The sequence below is a fragment of the Melopsittacus undulatus genome, chromosome 5 (assembly GCF_012275295.1).
Source record: "Melopsittacus undulatus isolate bMelUnd1 chromosome 5, bMelUnd1.mat.Z, whole genome shotgun sequence".
Lineage (NCBI taxonomy): Eukaryota > Metazoa > Chordata > Aves > Psittaciformes > Psittaculidae > Melopsittacus > Melopsittacus undulatus.
In genome coordinates this window covers 23,181,847-23,200,610 of record NC_047531.1, presented here as the reverse complement: position 1 = coordinate 23,200,610, position 18,764 = coordinate 23,181,847, and the positions used below count along the sequence as shown (strand labels likewise).

The window sequence follows — 18,764 nt, the reverse complement described above, 5'->3', positions numbered from 1 at the left end:
TCAAACTATGGTTCATTATTATTATTGCTCAGTTTAGCTGAGGAGTTTATTCTCTTGGCTGAGTATATTCTGTATTCATGATAACAGCAACCCATCTCAAATACAAAAACAAGACTATGGACTACCTCTTGGGGGAAAGAACTATAAATCTATTTGCATGGTTAGCTGAAGACACATCTCTACATATTTCTTCACAGTTAAAATCACATTATAACACTATCTAGTAAAGTGGTCATGATCATAAGGAAAATATGTGAAATACTAATAGCACAAAGCCATGAAACAACTTTATTTTTACCAGCATAAATTATTTGAGAAGTTTATTACTACACAGCGTTTATCTGACAATTCAACCACTTTTTGTTTTTCAGTTCTGATCTATACAGGTTCTTAAACCAACCTCATGATTTTATTAGTTGAACAACTTGCATTGAAGCATTAAGTGATTCAGCTAATATCTGTCATGTGGTTAATCTTCCCTCTCGTCCATTCTGGGGAAAAACTGTATGTGTAGATGTGCAGAGTAAGATTTTGACTCTGATTTTTTTTCAAAACCTGCTACATTTGTAGATAACTTCAGAAGAGGAAGGTGCGATGTTGTGGTGGAGTTTGTTCCACAGTCTCATGAGAAAGCTGTTTCCTGTGTAGACTAAGTTCGCATGGTTGGGTGGTTTTTTTATACTGCCTTTTCATACTGTTTTATGCATCAGGTATGTGTACTCAAACCTCTAGTTAATCAAAACCATCTGACAAAATCCACACATATTCAGATTCAATAAAACTGGATTCTACAGTCATTGAAAGCACATACAAATAAAAAAAAAACAAAACAAAACAAAAAAAAACCCCAACAACCAAGAAATCACAACTGCTTCATTAATTCTAGTCTTCTTATACAATTTAATCAAGCACATCAACCCATTTGGTCTGACCACACATTTTCTGTGCTTTAACACACTGATATATTTGAGCATTTTTATATTTTAGAATTATTCCTAGGTGAATACTTACCAAAAGGAAGTGCAAACACATTAGGGAGGGTTCGTGTACAGTAAAACATCAAATGAAACTGAGTAACAGTGATGAGACAAAAGACTGTTGATGTAGTTGCTCCAAACTGCTTTCTAACTTCTTTCTGCAGCTTCCATAACGTGTAAATCACACTGAGACCCAAGCTTCCTCGGACTATTAGAAGAATAAAAATGGGAAATAAGAATAGTAATTGATGGATCACTGTTGAACAACCATGTGGCATAACAGAACAAGAAGATGTTATGAAGAATAATACTGAAGATAACACAATATAACCCACTTTGAAGAAAAAAAAAACCCAAACCAAACCAACAACTCAAAGCTTCCCCATTAGTTTACCTATTTTAATCCATCTTTAACTTATCTGACACTTTTGCACAAAGGTCAATGCTTCTATGCCCAAGTTAAACAATATTTTCTGAGGTGTACATGGAAGTACACATGGGAGTGTATTCACTGAAGACACTTTTTCCACACTGTCTGATATTTGTTACCACAGACTTTTGTGCTGTTAGTTACCCCAAAGAGGGGGTGTAATTACCATGCTAGCTCCAACTACCTACAGTTTGCAAAATCCCTCAATAATGAAAAGAGTATACTATTTTAAACATTGATCCAAACACTGAATGTTACAACAGTGTCACAAACACCACCCATTATTCCAGTAGTAAAAACTTCTCTATTCTGAGGATTTAAAGACCTCATACCTATCAGCTGGGAGTAAAACTTTGACATTCGTAGCACAGAGAGTATATATATAGCTGGGCTGGAAAGAGCAGCAATAAAAATTGGTCCAAGAAACGTTCTTGGGACAACTCCAGGAAATTCATGATGGTCATACTGCAAAAAGGAAAATCTAAGTAAAATAGACATATCAGAGACAAAGTAAAATGGGAATTAATCATAATCACATTGCACTTATCCAGCTCATATAGCAAGGAATCATAATCTTTAACAGCATCCAAGAAAGAAAACCTTCTTTCCAATTTACCTTATCCAAGTCCAGCTGGTGGTACACCACATCATGGATAGCTTGTAGGTTAAAGCTTTCCTCCACTTTTGTAAAAGGACAGACAGTTAAATGAACAAAGGCCACAACAATAATTAGCAGCAGCAATGGGAATGGCCGCCCACTAGAGCTTCTCCTCTGACCCATCTTGGGTTTGAATTTCACATATATTCTACTATTATTAAAAAGAAAAACAGAAGAAAATACATTAATAACATGGCAAGAAGTGTACAGAGATTGATAATACTATGAAAACATTTCACAGTAACAGAAAAGTTTAAACAAAAACTAATAAATCAAATAATCCATCCTTTTTTTTTTTTTTACTATATACAGTCAGTGCATTCAGTAGACAGACAAAACCATACACAGGCACCATTTCAGGATTTATACCACCTTCTCTAAATGTAATGGTTTCAGTTTTCACCTAAAAAAACAGACAACACAGATCCTACTTAAAATATTTCGCTTTGCATTCCATCGTGCCATGACTGCTGAGAGCGTCACCTCAGCTATGTCTGTGTTTTGTGGGTGAGACAGCTTTGTAGTATACTCATATTTTAATCATACACTGGATTTACATATGATCTTTAGAACATACTCTCTCATTTGTCTAGGACTCAGAAACTAGTGGGAGAGGAACCACAAGAAATTGCTCAGAACAGAGTACTCTGATCTTTTGAGTTTACCAGCTTGCCAGTGGCTAGATCTGGACTCGGCTAGTGCCTCACTACAGCATGAGATGGTCTGACTCCCATTCTTTGCACTCCTGTCCAGAAACAAAGGCCCTAGTGCTTAGTTTCACAGCATTATTGAGTCATTCTTATAGTGCTATATAAAAAAGACATGAAACTGTTAGAACAAGTCCAGAGGAGGGCCATGAGGATGATCAGGGGACTGGAGCACCTCCCATATGAAGACAGGCTGAGAAAGTTGGGACTGTTCAGCCTGGAGAAGAGAAGGCTGCGTGGAGACCTCATAGCAGCCTTCCAGTATCTGAAGGAGGCCTACAGAAGGAGGCTGGTGAGGGACTCTTCATTAGGGACTGTAGTGATAGGACAAGGGGTCATGGGTTAAAAGTGAAACAGCAGAGGTTTAGATTGGATATAAGGAAGAAATTCTTTACTGTTAGGGTGGTGAGGTACTGGAATGGGTTGCCCAGGGAGGTTGTGAATGCTCCATCCCTGGCAGTGTTCAAGGCCAGGCTGGATGAAGCCTTCGGTGATACGGTTTAGTGTGAGGTGTCCCTGCCCATGGCAGGGGGGTTGGAACTAGATGATCTTGAGGTCCTTTCCAGCCCTAAGTATTCTATGATTCTATGTGTCTAAGTGATGTCAGAACAAGTAAGAATAAGCAATGTCATGGGTAAACAGTTAATCTTTTTCTGGTTTCAGATTATAAAGCTGGGGAGAGAGGGGAGAAGAGGAATTATTTTCCATCACCATCTCCAGCAAAACCATGGTAATCTTTTTAAAGTTCCCACTTTTTGTAAGTTTACAACTTAATAAAAGAAATTTTGGTTACTGTTACTCTTGTTCTGTTCTCACAGACACAAAACTTTAAAAATAGCACCTTTAAGGTGCAACTGAGGCTTTGCTTAGAGATGTATTCTCCTGTGTTTTGGTCTAAACATGCCCATCAAACAGATTACAATAGTTGGCAGATTTCTAGGATCACTTAGCAACTGCCTCCTAGAACTGATGTCTGTCCTGCTCATTAGGAAAAATAGAGTGAGTTAATGTTATTTTCACAGACAACACCAATAAATCCCTAAATATGTGTACTTCTTGAAAATTGCAGGTATCTGCCTATCCCTCTGACTGCATCTCTTTCTCATGGTTGCTGGTTACAGACTGTAACTTAAGCTCCAACCCTGAGCTCAAAGACAAAGAGTTCTGTGGTATGTCCTTAAGATTTTTGGCTTGTCTTGCAATGTCAAGAGCCTAAATAAACACAACACCCCAGGAAGTGAGAAGTCTTTTTAACCTACACTTAGTATCACTTCTTTACGAGGATGGATAATGTGCTATGCTTTGACAGAACTCTTTTCCACAGCTGTAGTAAGAGGCACAGGACTGACACCCAGAACATTTCAAGAAGTGTTTGGCAGGAATTAAGCCTCTGCAGGGGGCAATTTATCTTATACAAATTCTTGTCTCTAGAAAGCTCTCTTGCTGAACTCTCCTAGTAAACACAAAGGCATCTCACATTTCTGGCCAAACTTACCCAGGCTAAAAAGGGACACTGAAGGATCAATCCACCATTGCATGGCATCGAGTAGCTTGTGCTACCCAATGCTTGTGCCCATCAACATGGGCATTGAGTAGCTTGTGCTACTCTGTCTGTGTGTAATGAAGCGGCAAGACAGGTGTTCCTCACTCCCAACTCACAGCTTCTTAACGTTTCAGGTATTTCAGGACCCGATGAAACCTTGTGAAAGGACCCAAATGCCAAGAAGCTCTATGTTTTCCTTCTTTATCAGTTGTTTAATAAAGAAATGCTACTTTCACCTATAAATACTTCGTTCATTAGACTCTGACCACTCTACAATATAGTCTGTTCCCGCTATTTTTAACTGATCATCACATAAATAATCAGTCCTCAGCCTCCTAAATCATCAGAATGACAGCGAAGCTACACATCCCATACACAGTTTATCACAAGGCTTTCTTTTAATCTTCTTGACTCCAATCCCTTTGTATGCCTGAAGAAAGTAAGCTTGCCAGCATATTCGTAGATTTGGAAGATAATTACATGCATTATACATACTGGGATTCCCTCAAGGGAAACATCCTAGGAGATAAAAAACCAAAGCATGAAGACAACACCTAGGATTCTGAGATAAAACCTAATAAATTTAGTGGTCTTGTCAAGACCCAAGATAACTTGGTCTGTTGAAAATTGATTCCGGCAAATCTCAAAGTTCAAGCAGAATCCTTGCAATTACAGATTTTATTTTTAAATGTCAAACCCACAGAAACAGATTTTGACTTAATAAAAACATTTTAATAATGAAGGTAAGAGGAACATCATAAGCGAATACAAATATTTTAATCCATCATTATCACTCCAACAACTTTAGAAGAATCTTCCTCAAGCCTGTACAACATAGCCACATTGACTCCCCCCAGGTCCTACACTGACTGAATTGTAGAAGAGCAGAATTTTTCAAAACAAAGATCTTATCTCTTCCTGGGATGAAACTGGGTGAAAATAAACTGCTTTTGTACATTAAAAAAAAAAAGCTGAAGCACTTAAAAACGGCTTATTCTTTTTCTACTGAAGTGTCATTAGTTCAAATAATGGACTTCTGACTCTTTCTATGGAAAATCCACCGTACTTAGCTCACATTTTTCAGATACGCTTCAGTATAAATGTTACAGTCTGGCAGCCAAAATGCATGTTGAATACATCTACAGAGGCTGAATTTCATTTCGTCACATGCTCTGTATGGAGGCATTTAAGTAGAAACATCATCAGCATCTCACCATGAGGTCCTCCCTCTTTGCCTTGGCCAAGCTTTGGTAAAACCTATCATGTTACCTTCAATCTTCATGTTTTGTTTTCCTATGCTTTAATAGCTCTTCCAACTTTGCTTTAAAGCTAACTTAAGCTAAGTCAGATTTAAAGCTTGCAGTTACTGGGACTACTTTTTCTCTTTTTCTAAGAGGGAACATGACAATTGCTATTCTTATATCATAGACTGGTTTCGGGTGGAAGGAACCTTAAAGCTCATCTAATTCCAAGCCTCCTGCCACAAGCAGGGACACCTTTCACTAGACCAGATTTCTCCAAGCCCAGTCCAACCTGGCCTTGAACACTGCTAAGGCTGGGGCAGCCACAGCTTCCCTGGGCACCCTGTGCGAGCACCTCACCTCCCTCAGAGAATTATCTCATGCAAATGTCTGATCTAAACCTATTCTCTTTCAGTTTAAAGTCACTACCCCTTGTCCTATATACATTTCCCCAGAAATCAAAACAGAAAAGGAAAAGCTTTGGCAGATGAAGCCTGAGACATCACCAGGCCGAAAGATACAATGAAGCTACGTACAAAGTATCACACATTGGGTTAGAAACACACAGAATGCTCTCGTTAAAAAAAAAACAAATCTAAACAACCCAACACCACATGCACACCCTCTCCTTCCTTCCGCTGCCCTCCGCTACCCCAGCACCCCTCCACCGGGGGCGCTGGAGATGGGGGTGAAGTTTCTCCCCCTCAGGTCACTCCGGTGCGGCCCTGGGGGGGAGCTCATAACGAGACCACAACACCGCCCACCGCCCCTGAGGACACCGCACCGCGCCCGCACAGCACCCCGCGGCGGAGGCCCGGCCGGGACAGGAGCCTCGCACCCCCTCAGGAAGCATCTGCCCCGCCCTGCCCTGCCCTCTCCCTCCCGCCGCGCCGCAGCTACCGTGCCCACTGGTGGGGGCCGCCTGGCAGCGCCTCCGCGGGGGATGGGGTTCCGGAGCCGCCCTCCGGCCGAGCTGCAGCAGGGTTGCGGCGAACGAACGGACCCTCCCCGCTGCCCCTCACACGACCGCTACTTCCCCCCGCTCGCCCCCTCCTTTCCCCGCCCGCACAGGCGTAACACCCTCCACACGGCCCGCACTCACCGACCGCGCGTCCACGTGGCCACCCCACGGAGGGCGCCGGCAGGAGGAGGCGGGAGGGGGGACACAGCCCGGTAGCCACGTGACCCCTCTCCGGCCAGCCATGTTAGGTGAGGGCAGAGCGCGGCCCCTGCAGCGAGAGGACTCCGAGGCTGACGCCAGGTAAAAATGGCGGGTGGAGCTGAAGCCCCAGCGGAGCTCGTGCCTGCCCGGTCTCATCATGGCGGCAGCAGAAGCCGGTGCACATCGCTTCCTCAGACAGCTCCCTACCTCGCCCCCCAACGAGCGTTCCGAGAACGCGGGGGGTTCCGATTGGTCCTGAGCGTGGCGGGGGCTGATTGGACCACGTTCCTTCGCTCCCCTGCCTCCACCAACGAGCGGCTGCGGCCGGAGCGTGCGTGGAGCTGACGCGGAAATCTGAATGGAGCTCGCGGGCCGGTTGTTACGGGGGCCGGGGCGGAGCGAGTGCTCTGTGCACGGCCGGTGCTGAGGAGGGCTCGGTGCCGTGGCTGTGGCGGCCCCGCTCCATCGCCATGAGGCCTGGTCCCGCGGCTCGCTCGGCTCGGGCGCTGCTGGCCGTGGCTCTCTGTGTTACCCTGCTGATGGTGCCTCCTGGCCTGTGCGCCGGGGAGCGGCGGCGCCTGGCGTGCTCCACCTGCCGGGGTATCGTGGACAGGTTCAACCAGGTGGGCGGTGGGGCTGGGGGGGCGGCGGGCGGAGACTCCCCTGTGAGGAGCTGGCTGCGGGCAAACTGAGGTGCAGCGGCACGGGGCAGCGCCCGGTCTGTGGCGGAGGGTGGCCGGCCCTGTGCGGGTCTGCGGCCCCGGGGCTGCTCGGCTCTCTGCCCCACAGCTCCTGCTGCCCCTCGGCCGGGCTCCGGGAGCGTTCCCGCTGGTGTTCCAGTACTGACAGCATCTGGCCAAGCCGGCACACGGCAGATTCCTACTCCCGGCTGCGGCTCTTTGCTGCAAAGGAGTTGTACTCCTTTTAGTCGCCTGGTTACATAGCTCCTCGAGCTTTGCTACCAAAAATGTTTTGGTGCTTCAGTGCAGCAAGATTTGTTGTGCTGGCCGTACCACACTTGGCACCATGAGGAGCCCCTAAAATTCTGTGTCTTGCCACTTTCAGTAGTGCTACAACACAGCACAGTAAATTCAGTGCAGGCAGCGAGGGGCTGCTTCAGCTTCTGACAGATACTTAAAGTCATAGAATGGTTTGGATTGGAAGGGACCTTAAAAATCATATAGTTCCAGCACCCCTGTCACAGGCAGGGACACCTCACACTAGATCAGGTTGCTCTAAGCCCTGTCCAGCCTGGCACCGAACACTTCCAGGGATGGGTCATGTTCTTTGTACATATATTTGCTGCTGTAGATCACTTTAACTATGGAGATTTAGTACAAATTATGATTTAATAGACATTGGCCTAGTAACTTGGAGAAGTTGTGCTGATTATTAGTTATCCTGTTGTATGGTTGTGTGTTTTAAGTTACAACATGGTCAAGTTGGTTCAAGTTGCTATATAAATTGAATGAAGTAGAGGCCCTGTTCAGTTGATTAATAAAGTTCCTGAGAACTTAAAGAACAAAGGTATAAATTTTCATGCTTGTATGTTTTTGATGTAAGTGAAGACTGTAACAAGGCCTTGTTAACGCATTATGAAAATTGAATCATGTTATGCTATCATTTACACTTTCTCACATTTCATGTCACTATCTGTTTCTTCCACTTAGCAATATGACCAGCAGCTTCTGAGCTTCACTGAGGTTTCTGCATGGCACTTTTTGCAATTTTCATACAAGCATTTACTATTACCCTTAATTTTTGTTAGAAACAAACTCTATATAACTTGCATTCTTTTGGTGATGTTTGTTTGTAGGGATTAGCAGATACAGCTAAAAAGAACTTTGGTGGTGGAAACACTGCTTGGGAAGAAAAGACGCTGTCAAAGTATGAGTCCAGGTAAGCTGTCTCAGAACTTCGGCTTTGGCTGTGTTTATTGTCCACTGTGTGTAACAAACACTGCAGTGGTGTTTGTCTGGAACTTAAAGTTGTACGTTGCAGCTAAAGCTTCACATGTCCGAGCCTTAAATTCATACTGATCAAAATGTAACATTGCTTTGTAATGTAAAGGTTACAGTAAAGACTGAAACCCCTTATTAATGCCTTTATTTACATAGTTTCAATTACAAAAAAAAGTGAATGCTGTCATTTATCATGGTAGGTTTTTCCCTATTATTAAAGTTGTAAAATAAGGATCTTAAATAATGCTCACTAGTCATAGAAGGTGTGGAGTACTGCAATACTCTTGTTTTGGAATTAAAGGAGTATCTCCTCCTAGAACTATCGCTATTTCAGTGCCAAATACAAAACTAGAAGAGGTGCAAATTACTGTTCCCTTTTCATAAATAGGTTTGGTTACTGAGCAAAATGATTATCTTTCTTCCAAATTTCAAATTCAGTCTTTAATCATAGTTGGGGCATTGAGATGTAAGGATGGGGTTTCTGAACCTCAGTTACTGTGAGCTTTGTGGGCTTGTATCAGATATTCACGATACATGAAACTTAATGTTTAATTTAGGAGAAAAATACTGCACTCAACGTTTTCTGGAAAGCTGAAAATCTATCAAACATATAATCTGCAGGTTTAATAAATGCAAGGAAGACAAAGTGGTTCTTGTGGTCATCCTTCTAGTTTCATTAGTTCTTCATTCTGATACTTGGTTTGTTTTGGAAGTAATTCAGAACACACTATAAACTGTTAAAGTATTCTAGGCTAAAGTCTAGCTTCTCTACCATATCTTGAGTGGTGCCAAATATTTAAATTAAACTTATTTAATTTGTATTTAATTTAAACTTATGATTTTCCTTCTCTGCTTGTAGTGAAATCCGTCTTGTAGAAATCATAGAGAAACTGTGCGACAGTAGTAACTTTGAATGTAACAACATGGTAGAAGAGCATGAAGAACACATAGAGAAATGGTGGTTCAAACTGTAAGTATCTTTTTTTTAATGGAGATATTTTTGTGGATAAATGATCTAAAAAGTTGAACAACTGATGTTAAATCTTGTGCCTGAACTGTAGCAGTACGGGTAATTCTTAATTATCCTTCAAGTGTTACCATTGTGTTCAGGCTGCCTTTTAATAGCGTATGCTGCTGTACTGTGTTCTTTTTATTTTCAGTTCCAGAAGTGTTGCACTAAAACAGTCTGGCTTCTCATTCACTGTCTACTTAGTTACCAGTGGGGTGTTGAGGCAAACTAACATAGGAAAACTTGAAGGTTTTACTTCTTTTGTTTTCCTTTGTCATAAAACTGCTTTCATCTCAAGTTGAAGGACTTCTAGAAATTTATTCCTGGAATAAGGTTGTCTTTAGAACGGAAAAAAAAGGTTCCTAATCTGTCACTTGCAATAGGTTTCTATACTGCATTGTTCAGGTTCAGTTGTGTGAGTTGGCTTTTAAATAATCATTATTCTTTTTCTGATAAATTAATGTCTTTCATATACAGAAAGAAGAAGTATCCTGATTTGTTTAAGTGGTTTTGTATAGAAACAATAGAAGTTTGCTGCCCTGCTGGAACATATGGACCAGATTGCCTTGGTAATTTTTCTTTTGAAAAATACAGTAGCAGATATGTTCTTTTTATGGGTTTTACCTTTCATGACATGGAAAAATATGTGAAGTAGAATATTTTGTGAGACACCAGCTGCTGTGTAGTACGTACCTGCCTGCTACCTTGTAGTTAAGTAGCTGCATTGTGAGCATCCTGCTTGAAAAAAAAGTCTTCTGAGCATGAAGTGACATACAAAACTGTCAAGGGTACTTAAATGTGCAGAATTAATCTGATCTGATCCTCACATCCACACTCCCTGTGGCATCAAGTCTGGTTTTAGGTGGCCTTTCAGAAGCTATGTAGACAGCAGTTCTTGACCAGTTTCAAGGGTAATATAGCCAGAACACACTTATGGATTAAATTAAAACAATTACAACTGAGGATTAATTAAAAAGGCAGTGGGAGAAACTGGACAAAAGTAAGTGGGAGACAACTGGATGAAAGCAAGGTTTTCAATGCAAATGTGATAAAAAGGATGTATTTTAGCCCCTGAAGCTTGTTTAATTTACAAATCTCTAAAACCTTGCACGTGGTTAGAGGTCAGCTTTGGCCTCTTATGTTGTGGTGATTCACAGTAATCTAAATGATTGCTAGTAGGTTTTTCCAACTGCAGTGTGAGCATTCTCAGAAGTCCAGAATAAATAAAGATAAAAATAGCCAGGAAGTTAGGAAAATAGATAGAATCCTAAGCCATGGTCTTTACCCAAAATTAAATTTATAACTGAACTTTCCTGGAGATTCTTCTCCTTTAGCATCTGATTTAAAAGTATTTTTGATCATTTTTAGCTTGTCATGGTGGATCGGAAAGACCTTGCCATGGGAATGGGCACTGTGACGGTGATGGTACCCGAGGTGGAGATGGCACATGTAGCTGTAACAAGGAATATACAGGAGACTTTTGTTTGGACTGTTCTAATGGTTACTACAGTACCTTGAGAAATGAGACACATTCTGTTTGTACAGGTAACAGAGTCTTTGACATGTGCTTAGATTTTTTTTGTCTTTTTCAGTTTTTGTAAAGAAAACTAGAAACAGTTTAAACTGATAGATATGAAAAAAGATAATTACAGTTTGGTTACTCAGTTTTAACCATAAATGACAAATGACGTATCAGTCAGTTGGGTGGAATTGTAAGGCTTTGCTGGGTCATCCTTCCACGCTGTCCTTTATTTATTTTTTCTTTTCCTTCTTTAAGAAGCAGAATTCATCAATGTCATGAGGGAGGCAGGAGGGAAGAGCAAGCTTTGCTGCCCCCATCCTTATACCCCCCCATCCCCCCCCCATCCCCCCCCCAAATAGTGTAAAAAAAATCTTGAGCTGAAATTGCTGCAGAGTGGACTGCTTTGAAAGCTGGGTTTTCCTCATGTCTCAGATAAGCTTTACTGGAATAAATGATCATGGAAGTAGCTGGTCTGTACTGTAGACCACATTGATTCCAGTTAAGTGTGTCTAAGCTTAATGTTGAAACCAAGTCACCTGATTTTACATCTTGAAGAAGATTTTTGCAGCAACTAAACCTTGACTATGGGTCTAATAAGACTGGTTTTCAACAGGAACTATGTTGTTGGTTTGTGTTTTGTTTTTTTTTTCCTGTTTTTTTATTTTTTTATCTGGCTGTATAGTAATTCTTCTGTATGATTTATTTTATTTTACAATATAACATGCGTATGTTATATTGTGTTAGATATACTCTCAGTATATATAAAATGCATATGCAACTGGATTTCAAGTATGCTTCTTTCTGAAGTTCTTCTGACTATTATCACTTCATAAATTGCTCTCAAAGCTCATAAGGTGCTCTCAAAGCAAGTGAAGTAGTCAGAGGATTCATTAGGTGAGAATGCTGAGTCTTGTGTTTAAAATCTTGTCCCAGTCCCAAGAGGCTGAGGAAAATTTACATTCTTGATCTCCTCTTCCCAAATATTTTTGGAAATTGGACCTGTCACTTCTAGTCACTAGAATTTCATGGCACTCTTTTAAGTGACGCATGTAACTGCAGTAACTAGGTTTGTCTGCCTAGGGTTTTTTTGGTGTTTTTTTGAGGGATGTTTTTGTAGGGTAGAGCTGCATTACTGTAAGTAATATCGCCATAAAGTCAAGATTTAATCTTGTGAATGGGAGGGTCAAGCTACTAAAATATCATACTTTCCAGTGAATCCTAAATAAGTTTTTTTTGAGAATGTGTGTGCCCAGACTTGTCTTAGAATCTCTCAGTAAAGCTCAGATTGTAGTTTTCTTTTATCTCAGCCTGCCACACTGCCTGTAAAACTTGTACTGGTTCAAGTAACAAGGACTGCCAAGACTGTAAAGAAGGCTGGATTAAAAACGAAGAAGCAGCTTGTGTGGGTGAGTAATGCTTGGTAGGCTTCAAACAGGCCTTATAGTAACGTTTGCTACTGAGATTAGATGATGTCACATAGAGTTTTATTGGTTTTTATGGAAGTGTTTTGTCAGTTTCAATTTTCTGTAGTTTCTAGTCTCTTTCTCCTTAACTTGTTTCATGTTGCAAGAAAGTAGCATTTCCTCTCCATTGATATCCGGGTGATTGTAGTTGTCTTTATCAAACTGTTCACTGTGTGTCTTTCTAATTTAGTGGAATATGTTTAGCAGCAAGTGGTGTGTTCCTTTTAAGGCATGGGTTTTGTGTTTATTTGAATGATAAACAGTGCCCTGCTCTCAATTTAAACTGTTTTGTCAACTACTGCAAACTTCCCATCAGCTTATCTACAAATTTTGTAGTAGTTATGCAATTGTCTTAACATTACTGTATGTTTATAAATGCTCAGCCCTAATAGAGTTCAGACATTTCACTAAAAGCCAGGGCATACTATTCCTGTTGTTGCAGAGAAATACTAGGACACAACAAGCTCAGTGCTTCCATTAATCTACTGCCTATTGCTCTTGGTTTACGAGGAGATACATATGAAACACTTAAGGAGAATTCCAAATACTAAAAATACAAGGGGGAGAGTAGTGCATTCCCTTTAACTGGTTGAATTTGACCCTTAACATGATATTTGGAAACAGTATCTTAGAAATTATGTGAATGCTGCTTCTTTTAAAAAGTGCTAATGAGAACTAGAATTTGAATTGCAGCTTCTGCAGTACCTGCTTAGATAACTGTTGAATACTCCAAGAGCATTTGTAAGATGCTCCAGTATTGTCTTTTGTACAGCTGTTTTTTTCCAATTTATCATTGCAGCTGATAAAGTATAAATTGAGTAATGAGTGTGTATGATGTCTACAGCAACATGATGAGATAGACAGCACAGGGACAGAAATAATCTGTTTCTGTGTGAATTTTTTAGCTGTGAGTACTTGTCGTGGTTTAAAACCAAGTCCGCACAGCTCATTCACTCACTCCCCACCTAGCTCCCCCAACTCCCGGAGAGTTAGGAAGGAGAATCCAAAGAATGTAGCCCCCACGGGTTAAGAACAGTTTAATAGCTACTACTACTACAAATAATAATGATAAAGCAAATAACGAGTGAAGAGAATACAACACCTCACCAGCCACCGACCCATAACTCACCCCACCCTGCCCGACTGAGCACCAACTGATACCTCCTCCATCCCCCCCAGAGCTCCAGCCCTTCCAGGTCTCTCCCGGTTACCTCCTGGGTATGATGTGCTATGGTATGGAATACCTCTTTGGCTAGCTTGGGTCAGGTGTCCTGTCTCTCCTTCCTCCCGGCCTCCCCTCCTCCCTGGCAGAGCATGAGCTCAGAAAAGGCCTTGGACAAACCAAACATTTGAACAGTAACTCAAAACATACTTGCTATCAGCAACTGTTCCCAGCCCGAAAGTCAAAACACAGCACTGCACCAGCTACCAAGAAGGAGAAAAAATGACTGATACTGCTCAAACCAGGACAGTATTGGTGTGCCCTTTCCTTGAAATAACCAGACTAGCATGTTTTAACTTCCCAGGTAGAACTGGTTTTCAGCTTGACTGGTCCTAACCATAACTTGGCTTTCTCCAATTTGCTTTATGCAAAAAAATAAAATAAACAGTGTATGTGTATGCATATGTGTAACTTAAAAAGTTCCATAGCTTGGCAGTATAGGGGTAGAGAAATCAACAGTATTCCAGAGGAGTAGTCTGTCTGCTTATTTGTTATGCTGTTTGCATAAAAAGCATAAATGCATGCAAAACACAGACTTGAAAATAGCAAGGATAGCAGGTGTTCTGGAATTCTTATTCAATTTGAGCTCCTGAATTTCTGAATGTTGGTTACTGTTATCACAAAACATCTTCTGAGGATCAGTTTTGATTTGTTAATGTCAAGCTGAACAAAACAGTGTATGTTACCATGTTACTTTTACATCTGACACGTTGCATATCTGATCCTGAACTCATTGTTAACAATACTCTCAATGCAGTTTATAGCTTCTGTGGGCCAGTTCTTACAAGATCTCAAAGCATAGCATTTAAGTATTAATCTGGCTATTTTAATCATTACTATTTTTGGTAACTTGACACCTTTTATCTTTCAGATATAGATGAGTGTGCTGCTTCTCCTTGCAAAGATCACCAATATTGTTTGAACACAGATGGATCTTTCTCATGCAAAGGTTTCTTTTTAATCTGTTGTTGCACCGTATCATCTTGTAACCTAATGTAATGCCAGACGTAGTGCTAGAAAGGATTTGGTACCAGCAAGCATTTAATACAATGTCATCTGGGCCTGACTGGGCATGGGGAGGATGAAGCAAGCAAGAGATTTCTGGTTATTTCTACTCTGTTTTTGTGAGACCCCACCTGGAGTACTGCATCCAGCTCTGGGGTCCCTAAACTAAGAATGACATTGACCTGTTGGATTGAGTCCAGAGGAGAGCTACGAATATGATCAGGAGTCTGGAGCACCTCTTCTTTGCAGACAGGCTGAGAGAGTTGTGGCTGTTCAGCCTGGAGAAGAGAAGGTTCCAGGAAAGCCTCAGAGCAGCCTTCCAGTACTGAAAGGGGGCCTACCAGGAATCCGGAGAGGGACTTTTTACAAGTGCATTGAGTGATAGGATGAGGAGGAATGGCTTTAAACTGAAAGAGGGCAGATTTAGGTTAGATATTAGGAAAACTTTACTGTGAGAGTGGTGAGAGACTGGAACAGGTTGCCCAGAGAAGTTGTGGATTCCCTATCCCTGGTAGTGTTCAAGGTTGGGTGGTGTGATGGCAAGTTGGATGGGGTTTTGAGCAACCTGGTCTAGTGGAATGTGTCCCTGCCCATGGCAGGTGGTTGGAACTAGATGATCTTAAGGTCCTTTCCAGTCCTAATTGTTTCATGATTCTATGACTCCTTGTGTTGGGAAACTAACTGGCTTTAAGGGTGACACTTTAAAACTCAGATATCTGAATTCTGTGCTTAAAATATTTTATCTTTAGCATGTGATGCCAGCTGCATAGGTTGCACAGGGGAAGGTTCTGACAAGTGTAAGACTTGCGCATCTGGGTACACGAAGGAAGATGAAAGATGTACAGGTTGGTGGATTTAGCACTTCACAGTTAGCTCACTCTTGGTTAGCCATACTGAGGAGCTGTTAACTGTGTTTGTGTTTTTCTGCTTCAGTTTTCAAGCCTATCAAAATGAACTTGGTTGTTGTGGTATTAGCAATAAAGACTTTCTTTATAACTTCTCTTATATTATTGAGCTAATATGCATGTCAAAGATTAAAGGTGGAATATTCCTAAAAAAGTAACAAAGTATTTTATAGTGTCTAGAGGAAACAAATACATGAGTCTCTTGTCAGTCATCTACCACTCTGTTAGCTGTGTGCATCTGTATTCATTTTGTAACAGAAAAGAAGCAACACAATGAGGGTTCTCTTGGCTTTCTGTTAATCCATTTATGTCCAAGTTCAAATGATGTTAATTCATAGTGAATTATAATGTACAAAATTATAGTAAAAAGAGTGAAATTAGAGTTTCTCTGTGGGGAAGAGCAAAAGGTACACATGATCTTAAGATGTTAACTATAGTGACATAGTATTTACATGCTTCCTTCCCTTTAGTTGTACTTTGTCATCAGTAGGAAATGACTATGGGAAATCTTCAGTAGGTTGAGTATTGTTGCTTATTTCTTCATATTGGGGTCTGCAAAACATAAAAAGACCCAGTAATCTTTGGATAAATTTGAAACTCAAGCTAAATAATGAAGAACTATAACAGATTATTTTAACAGAAGTTAAATCTGTTGCAACAGCATTCTACTCAGTGTTCCTTGTATTTGAACTGAATTTTATGTGATTGAACGACAAATATTTAACTTTTGCAACAAAATAACAGCAGTGGGCTCTTTCTTTCCCTATCCTATCTTTAGATATAGATGAATGTAATCTTCCTGAAAAGGTCTGCGTGAAAGAGAATCAAGATTGTGTTAATACTTCAGGTAGTTACAAGTGTGTATGTTCAGAAGGGTTTGAAGAGAAGGATGGAACATGTCTTCAAATGGTAAAATCAGGCAAGTGACTTTTTAATGACAGATTTTTTTTAAATATGCTGTATCAACAGCTTGGAGCTATATTTCTGTCTGAGGGTATAGTTGCTTGTAAACTCTTCTGTATAACTTCTCATCTTCCTACAACTGTGGTCTGTGTCAGGTAGTTTGTGGTGTAGACCATATTCTGCATGCATTTTTTCTTGCTTAAAGACAGTAGATTTTTTTTAACATCCTGTTCTTGTGTTTTTTGTTTTGTTTGGGTTTGTTTTGCTTAACTCAGGGTTGTATTTGTGGATCACTTTAAGTGTCTGTTTTCGTTACATAAAGTGAAGTAGGAAATTACTGCTATAATAGACAGGAGGTCTTCTTCTTCCCCACTTTTTTCCTTTATTATTAATTACAATGACTTAAGGATTTATCTGGTTGCATGCAAGCTGCTTCAACTAACTGAAATCTCATGAAATTGGATGAGTGAGCTGAATTTATTATCACAAAAGTGCCAGAAGTAACGTAAAGGTGAATATGGAGAAGATATCCATCTTTCAGTAGCAGAGAACTGATTAGCTTGACTTAAACTATGCCTTTAGTCAAGAAATGTGTGATTTGCTCTGTGGTGACACATAATGAACAACAGAGTTACATTCATTAGTGTTTCATTTTTTCACTTAGGCTTTTTTGCAATTCAAAAGTGAAATACAGGATTCTTTTGCAATAAAGATTGTAGAAGAGTAGATGAGAGATAATTTTGTAACTTTATTTTCTTTCTACTTCTTAGCTTGGTCTGTTTGTTTTTGTCTGCCCCACCATTGACTGCTTTTTCATCCTGTACTAAGTTGTAAAGATCTATGTAGTATTGCTACTTGGGGCCATTCAGTTCAGACCTTATATTCTCAGTACTCACTATTGTTAGTCCTTTAAAATCAGTTATGTTCTTTTCCTGCGCAGATACTTAAGATAGCAGTTACTATGATTTTTAATGTGGCCTGACATTTTATAAGAACAAAGGCAGAGTGAAAAGTTAACAAGTTGGTTAGCTCTTTTCTTAGATTAATGCTTTTACTAATATATAAAAATAAAATTCTCTGCTTTTTTTTAAAGGCTGTTTTAACAACTGAGCAAATTTTCTGTATAGAAAATAATTTTGAGTAATACTTGCTTTTTATTTACAAATACTGGAATTTCTTCTGACAAGTTATATGGAAAGGAGAAAGTTCACTGTCAATTGCTGAAAAAATAAGGTTAGAATAGAAATAGCTGTGCTGCTTTTTAATTCTACTAACAATATTGTATCAGCTTATTTGAAAAGCTTTGTTGCATCTAGAAAAACAATATGATAAGCTTAGACTAGAAGATGGTGCAAATAGCTTTTCTGTATGGCTTTATTGCTTCTTTCGTCTGATAAATATGTTGATTTGGGTTTCTCTTTAAAAAATTCTTAATGTCAAAAACTATATGGTATAATTAATAACACACTTGTATTCTATTTATGATACTTAATTTCACAGGAGACGAAGTAGAAAGTGAAACAACTCAGCCTTCACCTATTGGACATGATGACTTATGATCTGCATTCAGAACCAAAAGACATTCCTATCTAAAGTTTTAAATTATTGGACTGAGCCTCTGCAAGCTGACATTCTGTGGAAATGGTATTAAATATGCAGGTTGCCATTAAGTTTTTTTTTAATGGTGATAAATTTCTCTTTAAGCTGCATTTCTTTATTCTTAAATGACACTTTTTATATAATTCTTCAAGAACAACAGTCTAGGTGGGTTTTAGTATAAAATCTGAATTAACACTGTAGCCAGTCATTGTAAACCACTTACAGGCTTCTCATTCTAGTGCCTCCTGAAAACTGTCATCATTTGGAAGAACTTAGTTGCACTGTGATTCAAGAAGAATTTAGACTGAAGTTTGGTGTTTCTTGAGAAATATTTCTGTAACTGAAATACAGCTTTTAGAAATTGTCAAAGGGAATCTCTTTGGGCGGGGAAGCACTGTTCCCACAAATTAGAATGCCTAATACTGCATTCAATAAAAGTTTATTTTGTTGGAATGTG

The 18,764-nt window shown here is 40.1% G+C and overlaps 2 protein-coding genes across 4 annotated transcripts in view; one reads left to right on the top strand and one right to left on the bottom strand.

Annotated features, from left to right (window-relative positions):
* ALG12 (ALG12 alpha-1,6-mannosyltransferase) overlaps positions 1–6,830 on the bottom strand; it is a 16,970-nt gene extending 10,140 nt beyond the window's left edge. The window contains exons 1-4 of one of the 3 annotated variants that reach the window (XM_031049777.2): positions 6,659–6,830; positions 2,024–2,216; positions 1,740–1,872; positions 1,012–1,185 (exon numbers count right to left, since the gene is read on the bottom strand). In XM_031049777.2, the coding sequence (XP_030905637.1) occupies positions 1,012–1,185; positions 1,740–1,872; positions 2,024–2,188 (472 nt within the window). In that variant the 5' untranslated portion in view covers positions 2,189–2,216; positions 6,659–6,830. Of the gene's footprint in view, positions 1–1,011; positions 1,186–1,739; positions 1,873–2,023; positions 2,217–6,456; positions 6,555–6,658 lie in introns of those variants that run through there. The other 2 variants (XM_031049775.2, XM_005150043.3) reach the window with 2 other exon arrangements.
* Positions 6,500–18,764, top strand: CRELD2 (cysteine rich with EGF like domains 2). Its single transcript, XM_005150141.3, is given in 11 exon segments — positions 6,500–6,729; positions 6,849–7,341; positions 8,535–8,617; positions 9,539–9,649; positions 10,166–10,257; positions 11,057–11,233; positions 12,518–12,616; positions 14,767–14,844; positions 15,650–15,745; positions 16,584–16,724; positions 18,209–18,764. Coding segments are annotated over 11 exon segments (1,659 nt in total). The 3' UTR covers positions 18,268–18,764.